The sequence below is a fragment of the Callorhinus ursinus genome, unplaced genomic scaffold (genome assembly GCF_003265705.2).
Source record: "Callorhinus ursinus isolate GAN/ISIS: 27379988/994484 unplaced genomic scaffold, GSC_fseal_2.0 scaffold15, whole genome shotgun sequence".
In the NCBI taxonomy this organism is placed as follows: Eukaryota; Metazoa; Chordata; class Mammalia; order Carnivora; family Otariidae; genus Callorhinus; species Callorhinus ursinus.
Genome location: NW_027397077.1, coordinates 14,296,356 through 14,310,496, shown reverse-complemented (window position 1 = coordinate 14,310,496; position 14,141 = coordinate 14,296,356). Strand labels below are relative to the sequence as shown.

Here is a 14,141-nt window from a genome sequence, read left to right as displayed (position 1 = left end):
TGGAGCTATCATGCACCTGAAATGTGCCTAGTCCCAACCAAGGTATGCTGTAATTGTAAAATGCACACCAGATTTCAAAAACTTTGTATGACATAAAGAACATAAAACACAGTAATAGTTTTTATAGTGATTATCTACTGAAATAATATTCTGGATATATTGGGTTAGGAACAGATTATTTAAATTCATTTCACCTGTTCCTTTTTACTTTTCTAATGTGGCTATGAGAAAACTTAAAATTACATACGTGGTTTGCATTATACTTCTGTTAGACAGCATTGCCCAAAAGCCTCCACTGCACGTAAGTCCACCCCTCTGCAGCCAGGATGGGAGAACTGAGAAAATGGCAACCCAAATTAGTGTCTGGTTCTATGGCTCAGGGGAGGACCCCTAACTCACCCTCGTCCAGGCCTGGGCTTCGTGGGGCCATCAGACAGGTCCACTGCTCTGCGGGCCCTAATAATAGATCAGGCCAGCGATGGCTCAATGTCCACTGGCCTACAAACCATTCTGCTGCCCCCAGCTCTATGGCCTGGAGCAAGTTACTTACCCTCTCAGCACCTCGTTTTCTTCCAACTGAAAAATGGAGATAACAGTGAACTCAATCCAGAGTTGCCACAAGAATCAGGTAAGAATCTAGAAGAGTTCGGCCAATTTCGTTTTTAAAGTTAAATATACGCTTACCATATGACTAAGCAATTCCATTCCTAGGTATTTGCCCAGGAGAAATGAAAGTACGTCCACACAGAGACTGGTACCCAGTGCTCATAGAAGCTCTATTCACAACAGCCCCTAAGTGGAAACAACCCAAATGTCAACCAGCTAATGAATGCATAACAAACTGAAATACTACTGGGCAATAAAAGGAAACATGTGACAACGTGAAAGACTCTCAAAGCTTTACGCTAAGTGAAAGAAGCCAGACGCAAACCATTATACCCTATAAGATGCCATTTATATATAACACTTTAGAAAAGGTGAAATGACAGTAACGGAAAGCAGACCAGCAGCTGCCAGGGATCAGAGGAAGGATACTGACTGCAAAGAGGCCTCAAGGAAGTATCTGGAGATGAAAATGTTACAGTGGTTACAAGGGGGGCCGGCATTTGTCCAACTTAGGAAATGAGATAAGTAACATAGAGAACTTACCACAGGGCTGGGCCCCACCCGTACTAAGTGCTTAAACAATGCCAGCTGTTATCATGGCAAGTGCCACTGCCTCTTCAGTATTGCCCGAACTTTCTAGAACCAAACTCAGACTCACGATCTTCCTGGGAAGACCAGGACTGTTTCTCTAATCATTTCTGGTGCCTTTGTTTCCCTTACGGCCTCTACCTAGCAGACTTCTCTGTTGCATTCCTCCCTCTCTCCAGTCCTTCTCTCCCCTGTGCCACTGACCTCATGTGGCCTTTCTTTTTTTTTTTTAATTTACTTGACAGAGAGATAGAGATCACAAGAAGGCAGAGTGGCAGGGAGAGGGAGAGGAAGAAGCAGGCTCTCTGCTGAGCAGGGAGCCCGATGCAGGGCTCAATCCCAGGACCCTGGGATCATGACCTGAGCCGAAGGCAGACACTTAACCGACTAAGCCACCCAGGCACCCCTGATGTGGCCTTTCTAAGCCCACTGCTTCACTACCACTCTGGACTCTCTTCTTCCCTCCCTTCATGATTTTCACGGACCCCTATGCACTGCCAACAAATTAAGTTTTCTAAAATACCACTTCCACATGCTACATATCCACTCAAGTCCCTCACTGCTATTCAGAAACTTGAGCCTGGCCTCTAAGGGGCCCCACGGCTGGCCCCAATCTCCCTTCCCCATCTTTTACCCCACACCAGAATCCTCCATGACAGATCCTTTTGGAATGAACAGACAAACAAAGGCAGGGACCACATCTGTCTTGCTCCGATGTGCACCCCAAGTGCCTAGCACAGTGCCAAGAACAAGGGGCATGCTCACAGCAGTATCTGCTGAATGAACTGAAGTCTGCAAATGCAACCTAGCCTCAGAGAACATAGCTAGTCATTCATTAGTATTTTAAACTGAGATCCTTATGGTGAGTTAGTAATGGTTTAGAATAGGATGAACAACTAGAGTCTCTGGAAGGATTTACGTGTTAAAGGCTACAAGGCTTGTATGTTTCTACTTTTTAAAAAATACATCAATAAAACAATTATTTAAATATTTTCTCCCTTTGGGACCCCTGGGTGGCTCAACTGGTTAAGCATTTGCCTTCAGCTCAGGTCATGATCCCAGGGTCCTAGGGTCGAGTCCCGCATCGGGCTCCCTGCTCAGCGGGAAGCCTGCTTCTCCCTCTTCCTGCCATTCCCTCTGTTTGTGCGTGCTCTGACAACTAAATAAAATCTTTAAAAATATATATATAAATTTTCTCCCTTTAACCCAGAACAGACTAAGAGCCTCCAAGTGAACACACAAGAAACATGGGACCAGTCATAGAAATCAGATGAGTGTGTTCATGGTTTATTTGGTTTATCATGGTTTTGGCCACTACATAGCTTTTTAATTGATTTTGCTCTGAGTCATACATGGTTTCATTTACATCCATTAATGTACCATGACTAAAGATAGGCTTTATTGGGAATGCCAATGGTAAAATATGAGTTAAGTGAGTTCATGAGAAATATGAGAAGTGAGAACCATCATAAAATTGGTAATTCTGCAAATTGAAGACACTCATTATCAGTGCTGTAAGCTGTATTCACCTTATCACAATTCTCACTGCCTCTCATATTTCAAAAAACAGTGTAATTCAGATCCCAAACATTAATATAATTTTTAATAATGTACTGATCTGAATAAAATATTTTTTTAATTCAAAATCACTTCCAGAAGGTTTTTTTTTTTTTTTTTTTTACCATTCAGAAGTACTATGAAAGGAGTTTGCAAGTTCAAAAGCCTGGGGAGTACTACTGGTCTAGAAGCTGTTCTCTGAGAGGCTGTTCAGCCCAAAGCCCCAGGAAGGACCTGGGTGGCTGGAGCCACTCCCACTGCCCCCTCTTGGCTCCCAGGTGGGCTGGCACTTTCAACACCTTACTTCACCCTTGGTTTATACGTCTGCCACCTCTACCGGGATATAAGTTCCCTGCTTCATTCGTCTTTTTATCTTAATACACGGCCCAGTGCCCAGCTCACAGGAGACTCCTCAGGTGCTTGCTAAGGTTCCCAACACCATAGAGGATTTCAGATAAGGAAGCAGCTCTGTGCTTCAGAGTGAAAGGCACCCAAACCTGGTGTCTGTGCCCACAGGCTGCCTACTGGTGCGCGGCACTTAGGGGAAAGGAACTCAGCGGGGCTCTCCGGAATAGAAGAGCGTTTCTCAAGAAGCGGCGTTCTGAAGATGTCAGCTGCCCCCCAGCCCACCCCCTTACAAATGTCAGTTGGCATGGTCTACTTGGCAGAGGAAAGAACAAAGCAGAGGGCTTTCTATTTTACTTTCTCACCCCGCTGCTGGAGGTCAAATGTGCATACACCGATTTTGGTGACGAACAAAACCTGGGATGTGAAGAGCTGAAACGGGCATTTGCCAGGGGCCCGCCTCCCTTCAGGCCTGGCCTCTGGGAGCCCATCTGCCAGTTCAGTGGCCGGCCCCAGAAGGGGACCCCGTGCTGCATCCCCCGGAGCTCGGGGGATCAAAACAGATTCCTTCAGAATGAAAGAGAAAAAGGCGGCAGGGGAGTTGCTCTTTGACATGTCACTGGTCTCTTTTTTGCCATTTGTTAGCAAAGCAGTCATGGCTGACAGTGAGACAAACTTTTAAATAAACAATTCTCCTTTTTCCGCTGAGCATACCTGAGTGCCCAGCAAGTACTAGTACCTAAAAAGTTACTAGCGTTCTGGCAAATACAGAGGTAATACCCTACATCAAACAGCTGATACTTATGTGTTGAGCTCTGGTTAGAATGTCCCTGTGTGAGCTCGGTTAACCCTCATAGCAGCACTAATCTTACCATCCACACTTTACAAAGAAACCGGCTGGAGAGATTAAACCATTTGTCCAACGTCACTAAGGTATTGTCCCTCTGTTTCCGCCTTACACTTTCACATGTGTGGGAGGGAGAGATTATTAAATAGAAAACAAAGTAGTAAGAAACAACAGGTATGGGGGCACCTGGGTGGCACAGTTGGTTAAGCATCGACTCTTGGTTTCGGCTCAGGTCATGATCTCAGGGTTGTGAGATTGAGCCCGGCGTCAGGCTCCACGCTCAGCACTGGCTCTGCTTGAGATTCTCTCTCCCTCTGCCCCTCCCCTACCCCTCCCCCCCCCGGCATGTGCACACTCTCTCTCTCTAAAATAAATAAATAAATCTTTAAAAAAAAAAAAGAAGAAGAAGAAAGAACAGGTATGTAAATTCTTGCACGTTTGGAACCAATAAAGCTGAACGGGAATTTCAGAGGAAGGAAAAGCATATCCAGCTTCATGGGGCGCCTAGGTGGCTCAGTCAGTTAAGCGTCTGCCTCCAGCTCAGGTCATGATCTCCAGGTCCTGGGATCGAGCCCCACTTTGGGTTCCCTGCTCAGCGGGGAGTCTGCTTTTCCCTCTGCCTGCCACTCCCCTTGCTTGTGCTCTGTCTCTCTCAAATGAATAAATAAAATCCTTTAAAAAAAATTTTTTTAAATAAAGAAAAGCATATCCAGCTTGGTAAAGTAGCTGTCCACAGGAAGGATTCCCCAAATTGCAGCTCAGACAACTGTAATCATACAACAAATCCACTTACTCAACAAACATTTATTGAATGCTTACTATCTATAAGCTAGGGAATGAGCTAGTTTGAAATGGAATCAAAGTAATAATATATAGACAGCAAGGGCTGGATTTGGGGGGGGGTACTTCAAAGAGCAAGACAGGGACAGAGGCAGAACAAGCTGCCCATATGCCCCTTACCATTTAAGGAGTAGGAAGGGACAGAGGTGTGTCCTGCTTGCTCAGATGCTCAGTAGCCTCAGAGCTCCTGGAGTCGGGCCTGCTTACCACCGCATGCCCAGCACCGACCACAGTGCCCGTCGGAGCTCGAGAAGCAGCATGGAGTGAAGAACGGAGGAAGGCTGTTAGAGAGTGTGGTATCTACAGGGTCACACACAGAGATGCCTAGAGCACGGCAATGTGTCAGCCAGCCCTTCCCTATGCTCTGGTGGGACAGTGAGAGCAGTCGTGCCGGCCAGGCTAGCGGTGTGGTGTGAATAGGCCTGCTTCAGGATCCATTTCCCTCTGCAGGACTAAAGTGCACCACGTGTCCGCCCACCAGTCACCTGTCACCTGGGCAAAGGGCAGGCTCTAAGGAAGGCCTGCGGAACAACCCTGCTTTCCCTTTCCACATCCGAAACAGTTCCAGCATTTTAGATCCAGGTTTATCCCATACCAACACTCTATTCACTGCCTCCTGCCATCACCCCAAAACAGCCTCGACTGAACTGAGGAGAAACGACCAGTTTCTGAGGAGCCACACCAAAGAAATGCGGGCAACCTTGTTGAGATGTCATAAACAGAGAGCTGGCCAGGGCGCAAACACCCTGTTCTCCAGCACAGAGCCCTCTGCCCTCCCGCTGGGCTCCTCTAATAAGTCATCTGGGCACCTACAGCTCAATGCACTCAGCAAGGTGCAACCCAGAATAACTCTTTCACACCAACAGGGCAGAATTCATCTATTGTTCCAAATCCACAGCTTCCTGAAAGCAGGGTTCATATGGCAGCAAGGTGAACTGTTTAGATGCATGCTTCGCAGTTCGAAAACCCTTCAGCAGTGATTCTTACCCTAAGATTCACTGCCTAAGAGCAGGCTTCAGGCCGGGGAGGTTCTGGGAGGTTATCAAAACATGTGTATGAGCATTTATGGAGAATCTGTCTCTCTGATAAGATTGTGAAAGGAGGTAAACCCAGAGAGGTAAAGAACTTGTGCTAAGAATCTGCCCTGAAGTTGGCTCGTTGGTCTAGGGGTATGATTCTCGGTTTGGGTCCGAGAATCTGCCCTGAGTTTAGCATATTGCAATGTTATAAACTTCCCAGGGTGATGGCTAAACGGTATGGGGCTTCCTTTCAGGGTAATGAAAATGTTCCAAAATTGATTATGATAAATAAATTATTCTTTAAAAAGGGGGGGGCTGGGTGCCTCAGTCAGTTAAGCAGCCAGCTCCTGATTCAGGCTCAGATCATGATCTCAGGGTCCTGGGATTGAGCCCCGGGTTAGGCTCTGGGCTGAGCGGGGAGTCTGCTTGAGGATTCTCTCTCCCTCTCCTGCTGCCCTTCCCCCCACTGCTCTTTCTCTCTCTCTCTCTAAAATAAATACATAAAATTTTAAAACTGATTATGGAGATAAGTACACAACTCTGTGAATATATTTATATTGACTTGTTTAGTCAATGGGTAAATTGTACAGTATGTGAGTTATATATAAAGCTGTTACTAAAAAAAAAAAATTTCTAGAAGACTCCTCTTGCAATGGGTTCCCCAAACTAATATTATACTAATAGGAATACCTTCTTAACCACCAAAAAATAACTACTCAATTATCTGAAGACAATAGTAAAAATGTACTCTTAGTAAGCAGGAGAAAGTACTTGACAGTTTGATCTTCAGCTGGAAATGGCCAGACTCACCCCAAATTTGGTAGTCAACAAGATCAGCTGGAGACTAAATGGTCAATCTACACACTCTTCCCCTCCAGAGGTCCACATATTTACCCCAGATAAAGTGCTTGTCCTTTAGTCCTTAGTCAAAATTTTCAAAGTGAAAATGAAGGGCTCTGTCATCTCCTCTGATGACAGTCATACCTTAATTTCCCCTACGATGTGCACCTGACTTGTAAAAGAAGTCACTGACAAGGATGACTTCCAATATCAGGGGAAAAACAATGGAAAAAAAACTATTACTCTCTCTTCTACAACACCCGCAAGCACTCGAGCACTTCTGAGTTCTAAAACAATATTCAAGTTCAGCTCTCCTGTTTTCAGGATGCCAAAAGCTGGGACATAAAGGAGCCTCATTTCATGTGAAGCTGCTTAGAAACCTCCAGCAGCTTGAAAAGGAACCACTATCTGCCTCAGTAGAAAACAGGTTTGTTCTGGTTGGCCCAAATGAACCCACTTAGACCATCAATCAACAATCTATATTTTGAACAATCTCATTAAGATCACAAATACATGGAAGCTGTATACACACAGGTGAATATTTACAATATTCCCCTAAGGAGCAAAACACGTAAGATCTTTTCTCCTAAAATAAACTTCAGCCCCAGAATCCTATGTTTCTTCCAAGTAACTACAGCCAGCTTCTTATTTGTATTCCTACTACAAGAAATCTTCCTAGGGGGATAATCCTCAAAAGAGGTGATAAATGAGGATTAAGAATCACCAGCCCCAGGGGCACCTGGGTGGCTCAGTCAGTTGAGCATCTAATTCTTGATTTCGGCTCAAGGCGTAATCTCAGGGTTGTGAGATCAGGCTCTGTGCTGGGCGTGAAGCCTGCTTAAGGTTCTCTCTCTCTCTGCCTCTACCCCTCCCCACTTGCACGCTCTCTCTCTCAAAAAAAAAAAAAAAAAAAAAATCACCAGCCCCTAAATCAGGCTGCAAAAAAATTGACTTCAATAGGTACAGTTTACTTACAATCTCTAAATTAACTAATTACCAGGGTGCCTGGGTGGCTCCGTTGGTTAAGCGACTGCCTTCGGCTCAGGTCATGATCCTGGAGTCCCGGGATCGAGTCCCACATCAGGCTCCCTGCTCGGCAGGGAGTCTGCTTCTCCCTCTGCCCTCCCCCCTCTCATGTGCTCTCTATCTCTCATTCTCTCTCTCTCAAATAAATAAAATCTTTAAAAAAAAAGCAGATTTCAAGAAAACTAATTATCTTATTATAAAATGAGGAACTATCATTTGGTCTGCATTTGCCTATGCAAATATCTTCAAGGAATTTTTTAAAGTAGTCAGTATAACTTGGAATTCTAAAGAAACTTCCAAATAGCATCCCAAAAGGAAGCCCAGATAGATCCTGATATTGAGCACTGGGTTGCCTAAACTGTCAGGCTCTGAAGGCAATGAGGTCTGCTAATTTGGCATCACGTTTGAATAGGTATTCTGATGATATATGAATAGAGTTTAAAAGACTATATAAAAAAGGCCACTGATTAAAAAAGCTGAGGCTCAAAAATCCAAGCCACAAAAAGAACTTCAAAACCACCTGTGTTATGACAGGTAAAGACTCTGACTTGTCAACACCTTGGGAAATGGAAGACCTCAGAATCCCATAGAACAAAAGCTCAATGAAAGCAGGCGCTATCTAGCAGACCACCAGATCTCCAGCATGTGCCTGGCACACAGTAGGTACACAACACATTTTTCTCGAATTAATGAGTACTGTTGAATAAATAAACTGTGCAGGAATACAGTTTCCAAAAATCAAAGGTCAAAGTCAGACGCATTTTCAGTAAAGATCTCAACATGTAATATTATCTTTCCCAGATTTAAAAAATGTTGTTACGCCTCAAATATCACTAAAATTATCTTTTGTTTCTCAAGAACAAAATGCACCAAATGCAGAGTAAATGGGCCTTGATTCAGATGAACCTCACAGAAGAGTATTTTAAAAGGAGAAAACCGAGATGAAGCACTAGCACACTACAGCACATTGACCAGCAAAAATCTGATACGCATATTTGATAACAACCCTCTCCCAAACTGTTGGTTTCCTCTGGTTTCTATTTCAGCTAGGTAAGCATTTTTTCAGTCTATCGATTTTTAGAAGTTTTCCCTTTCACATCGCCAAGAACATCCATATTTCCCTTGTTTTCTCTTTGTCCCCCCAAACTTTCCCACAATTCACCTGTACGGCTTCTTAGTCAAATTCCTTTTGTTTGGAAAATCCTTCCCTTTCCTCCCAGCCCAGGCTGAAAGCATCCTCCCTAACTATGGTCCCTTCTGATTTTATGGAAGTTTCATTTCCTTGCAGCAGAGGCCTGGTGTATTTCCTGAAGCCAAATTCATTGTGCTCCATAAAAGTGAAAATAAAATCATTCAGACCACAGTCAGGAACAGAATCATCTACCAATCCGTGCCCTCTCTTCCAGTTTCTCATCATTTAGCTGATGCCTTTCTGGTGGTGACCTTGTGCCCCCTTCATCCTGGCATCTGTGTTTTCCAAGCCACAGAAGATCCCCCCCTCCAAGTCCCTAAATTTTAAATCCTATGTAACCTAAAATTTTCTGCTGTAAATTCTGTTTCCCAAAGGTAAACAACCTTGATAAGGGAAGGAACTCTGGATAAGAACACTTTACCAGGTTTAACGCTTTGGATGTTATTTCACCAGGGAGTGAGTAGATGGAAGAAGAAAGAAATGCCCTTTACGAATACTTCATAAAGACTAGTTCATTTGATCTTTGTTAACAACCTTGGAAGGCAGGCAGAGCAGGCTCTTATTACCCTCTTTACAACATCAAACTACACATCAAAAAGTTAACCTTTTTGTGACTTGCCCAACCAATGTCACAGACTAGCAAGTGCCTGCCCAAAACTATATTAAAGTCTTGCTCCTTCCAACTCAAAGGCTGTCTACTATATACTCTCTCTGTATGTTTCTATCCTACAGACAAGGAGCAACTTCCATTTTTCAGCATTTCAGAGGGAGGACTGCCCTCTGACTTTTGGGACACCACCTCCCTTCAGCTAACAAGTAGGAAAGCCACCTTCAGTTTTCCCAATAGAAAACAATGCTCTTTTCTTCCATTTGCCACCATTAACAACTACTTCTTTCCAAAATAATTTCCAACAGTTCCTGTTTTAAAGGGACTTACTCATAAGGGGCTAATAATCCAGAAAGTCTGCATCAGCATATGATTTTCTCAATAAAGTTCAGGGCTGATGCAACATTTCCCAGTCTCCAATTCTACAGCTAAAATGACAAGAACACAGAACAGTCAAAAATTGCGCAAGACAATGCTACAGTGTTTTTTACTCATTCACATCTGCCTCTATGGGTCTCCTGTGAGTCACTGTCTTTTGTGATCAGTTATCATTATAGGGACTCCCATTCTGTACTCTAAAATATGTTATTTCTTAAAGAAAAGCTCTGCAGTAAAAATGGAATCCTATTACATCTTTCACTACCTTGCTGAAGCGCTGACCCCCTTAACTTAGCACTTCAGATGCCACATTGTTCCAATTCTCACCACTACTGTTTCACACAAACAAAAGAGAGGCAAAGTAAGGTTGCAATTTGTTTATTCATTCAACAAACACATATGAAATCCTATCAGACACCAGGGACTGGGACCCAAAATTAAGCACCTGTCCTCCTCTCATAACCTGGAGGAGAGGAAAACTAAAGAAATAATTTCAGAATAAACTGATCTAGGTTAAGGTGGAAGTGAGCATGGACTTGGGACAGTGGCCATCATGAAATGCTTCCTTCATAAACTGATCTAGGTTAAGGTGCAAGTGAGCACAGGGCTTGGGGCAGTGGCCATCATGGAATGCTTCCTGGAAGAAGTGATCTGTGCCCATTTATAAGCATCTCTCTACTTTCAGCAAAAAATAAACCTAAAAGACTCAACCCCTCTCCCCGAAAATTTGCCAAAGTCAAGTCAAAAATCTAATTTAATAGCAGAATTTATTCTTGAACACCTGCCCTAAATTTCAACCTTTAACCCATACTCCCATAGGTATACATTACAGAGGGTAAAAATTCTGTCCAACACAGTGCCTTCTCCCAAGTCTATAAAACAGGATTAAAGATAAACTAAAAAATAAAATACATTTTTTAAAAATATAATCATTTTCCTAACTGGAAATGAACACTTTGAACAATCCAAACCCTACAAAGCACGGCTGTCGGAAGAGGAAACTGAGGTTCAAAAAAGTCCCACTTTAATACAACAGAATAAAAGATCTCTTTGAAGTCACCAGAACAGCTTGAACAAAAAGAGAAACAGAAGGCTATTGTGGGGCTTTAGCCTCCAGATGATGAATCCTAAACACACTGCAATGGTAAACAAACAAGCCTCTGAGCCGGAATCTGATTTGGTGACCTGACAAAATATTACAATTTAAGGAATCTCTCTCTCCCCTCATTCATTATTTCCCAAAGTCCCCCTGGCTGGCAGCTCCTGTTTTTCTGCTGGTTCCTAGGTTTATTGCTTGTAAATTATAATGCACAGTGTGCTTTTCAAAAAAAAAAAAAAAAGGTACAGGCAAATGAAAACAATCCTGGTTTTAAAGACCCATAAAAGACAGTATAGGTAACAGAAATGAACTCTGCCTGTGTTTACTATGAGGACCTATTACTCCTTTATGCTACTCCAGTGTATTTTAAACTCAAATGAATGGTACCACTGCGCACTAAAGAACAGGTTAGAGGAGGGAAGGAGCACACTCATACACCTGCCTCAGCAGGACCCCAGACTGCCTCCCTCACCATTTCCCTGCGCCTAGGCCAAGCAGCTGCCCAGCAACTGGGGCTGCAGACCCCAGCCGCTTACACTCTGCTATCTCAACAAGTAGGCTCTAAAGTCTTACTTCCTTTTGGCCCGGCACATCCACATCGCCGCCACTCAGATCCCCAGCTGAAGGGAGTAAAACTCAGCGGCCCCAAAGAGAAGGCTGGAGGCGGGCAGAAGTGGAGGAGAGGGTCCCGAATGTTCCCTTTACTCCGCCTGGTCAAGGTGGGCCCGGGAATCCAACACCTCCTACAACTCGGAGCGGCACCGCCGAGCCCCACCTCCAGCTTGGCCCACGGGACTGCGATCCCCACCCCCGGCCCCTGCAGACCTGAGTTCACCTGGGCCCCGGGGCCCCTGTCCCAGAGCCACAACCACGGCACTACCCTCCCGGCCTGGGCCGCCGACCCCCGGCCCCGCTCCCCGCCCCGGCGACCCTGCCCGGCCAGCGCCGGGCCGCCCGAAGCCCTCTCGCGGCCCGGGGCCGCCCCGCGCCGCCCACCCGACCGGCGGGCCGCGCACCGTGTGGGACTGCAGGCTCTGGCTCGCCTCTATGGCTGCTGTCAGCGGCACCGTGTCGTCCAGCAGCACCTTGCCGGCCGGCGGCTTCTCCATGAAGGCCATCCCCGGACGCCCGTCCGCCACCACCTCGACACCAGGGGCAGGAACCAGGGGCGCCGACTCCCGCCGCCGCCCGGCTCCGCCGCCGCCGCCGCCGCCGCCGCCACCGCCGCCGCCACCGCCGCCGCTGTCAACACGCGCCGCCCCACGCGCTGCCGCCACCCGCCGCGCCCGCAGGGTCCTAGCGCCGACTTCCCCGCCGCCGTCGCTGTCAACACTGGCCGCCCTTCCCGCTGCCGCCTCCCGCGGGGTCCTAGCGCCACACTACCCCGTGCGCCGCTGCCCGGGACCAGCGTTTCCAAGCTCCTCGCAGCCGCCCGCAGACCCGCTACCCTCACCATCCAGCCTCAGACCCGGGACATTCCACCCTAAGCCACCACGTCTAGAGAGCCTCAGATCCGAAGACAGGGCGTCCTGAGCCCTGAAATCCAGGAACCCTCAGGCCCAAAGATTGCCAAACCAAGGTTTGCAATGTTGGGCTTTTCACTTTCGGCCGGGACTGCCAGACTTGAGACTTTTACAGCTGGACCTTTCTCACCCAGGCCTCCCGGGCCCAAGGACCCTAAGACCCAGAAAAGGGACCTTCAAGATGAGACCCTCAGTCGAACCCCTGCAGACCCAGAAACTTTCTAAAACCACCCCGTAAGATTCAGGTTTTACTGAACCCTTGATCCTGGCTTTTCAGACCCAAGAATCTAAGAGCTGGGTCCTCAGAATTGAACCCCACAGTGGGAGCCTTTGGACTCCAGGACCCTCAGACTCAAGCTCTTGGAACTGGGGATCCTAAAAACTGGGCCTCAGTCCAGGACTCCAACCTCCACCCTTGGCCCCAGCCACAAGGCCTTGTCGAAAAGAAAACCACTGGGGTGCCTGGGTGGCTCAGTCGTTGAGCAATTGCCTTAGGCTCAGGTCCCGATGCGGAATCGAGCCCCGCATCGGGCTCCCTACTCCGCGGGAAGCCTGCTTCTCCCTCTCCCGCTCCCCCTGCTTGTGTTCCCTCTCTCGCTGTGTCTGTCTGTGTCAAATAAATAAAATCTTTAAAAAATAAAATAAATTAAAAAAAAAGAAAAGAAAAGAAAAATCATAGACCCAAAATGGAGTCACTTATCCTAGGCTACATCGCCAAACCAGGGCTTATAACCAACCTAACTGTGGTTTCAACTTCCCCCAGAAATGTAGTTTTAACCGTCAGGAATAAAGGCCAGCACCAGTGAGCCAATCTGACAAGCAGACTATCCATCCCCCCCTCCCCCGCCAAAGGAAGATGAGGTAATTTGCATGGTAAGACCCCCTGCTCTTTCCCCTAAGGGAAAGTGACCTTGCCTGAAATAATCCTTTCTTTTGCTAATAACTTCCTTGCCCCACCCTCCTTCCTATAAAATCCTCCTTTTTTGTACAGCTCCTTAGAGCGCCTTTCTACTTGCTAGATGTGTTGCTGCCTGAATTACGAGTCACTTAATAATGCCTATTAGATCTCCAAATTTACTTGGCTGCATTCTTTTAACAGCCTTCACCCCTGAGAACCCTCAGCCAAGATCCTGCAGACTTGGGGTCTTCAGTCCCACTGTACTGGCTCCAAGAACCTCAAACCCAGAGGTTTGAGATCAACTTCCCAGCTGCACATTTGCCCCCCCCCAGTCTTTCTGAAACCAAGGTCACAATTCTGGCACTCCCCCTGCCACCCAGTCCTCCACCCCCACCACACCCCTGCAATCCCACCCACACTGCTCTTTCCAAGGGCTGCATCCCAAGACAGTGGAGTTAGACTTGGAATCAGATGACCAGGATCTCTGGGGCTCTGGTATTTACCAGCTGTATGACCTTGAGTGAGTTACCCAACCTCTCTGAGCCCCGGCTCCCTATCTGCAAAATGGAGATACTACTACCTGTTTGGAAAGGTTAGGATGTGGAATGCAGTAGGACAGGAAGGGGCTTGGTACATTTTTGCTCAGCAATATTAGTTAACTTCCTTCCCCTACAGTTCATAGAATGGAGAGTTTCTAACTCTTAAATTTGTCTCCCCTAAATTTCTACACATTTCAGACAAGAGAGTAAAGTTTCTTGGGAGCATACCCCACCCCC

The 14,141-nt window shown here is 46.4% G+C and overlaps 1 protein-coding gene across 20 annotated transcripts in view; it reads right to left on the bottom strand.

Moving 5' to 3' along the window:
• The window catches only part of PXK (PX domain containing serine/threonine kinase like), a 74,408-nt gene extending 62,239 nt beyond the window's left edge, over positions 1-12,169 (bottom strand). For all 20 annotated transcript variants that reach the window (XM_025884680.2, XM_025884665.2, XM_025884681.2 and 17 more), the window contains exon 1: positions 11,961-12,169. In XM_025884680.2, coding sequence (XP_025740465.1) covers positions 11,961-12,062 — 102 coding nt within the window. In that variant the 5' untranslated portion in view covers positions 12,063-12,169. The remainder of the gene's footprint in view (positions 1-11,960) is intronic.
• Between the last annotated feature and the right edge of the window lie 1,972 nt (positions 12,170-14,141).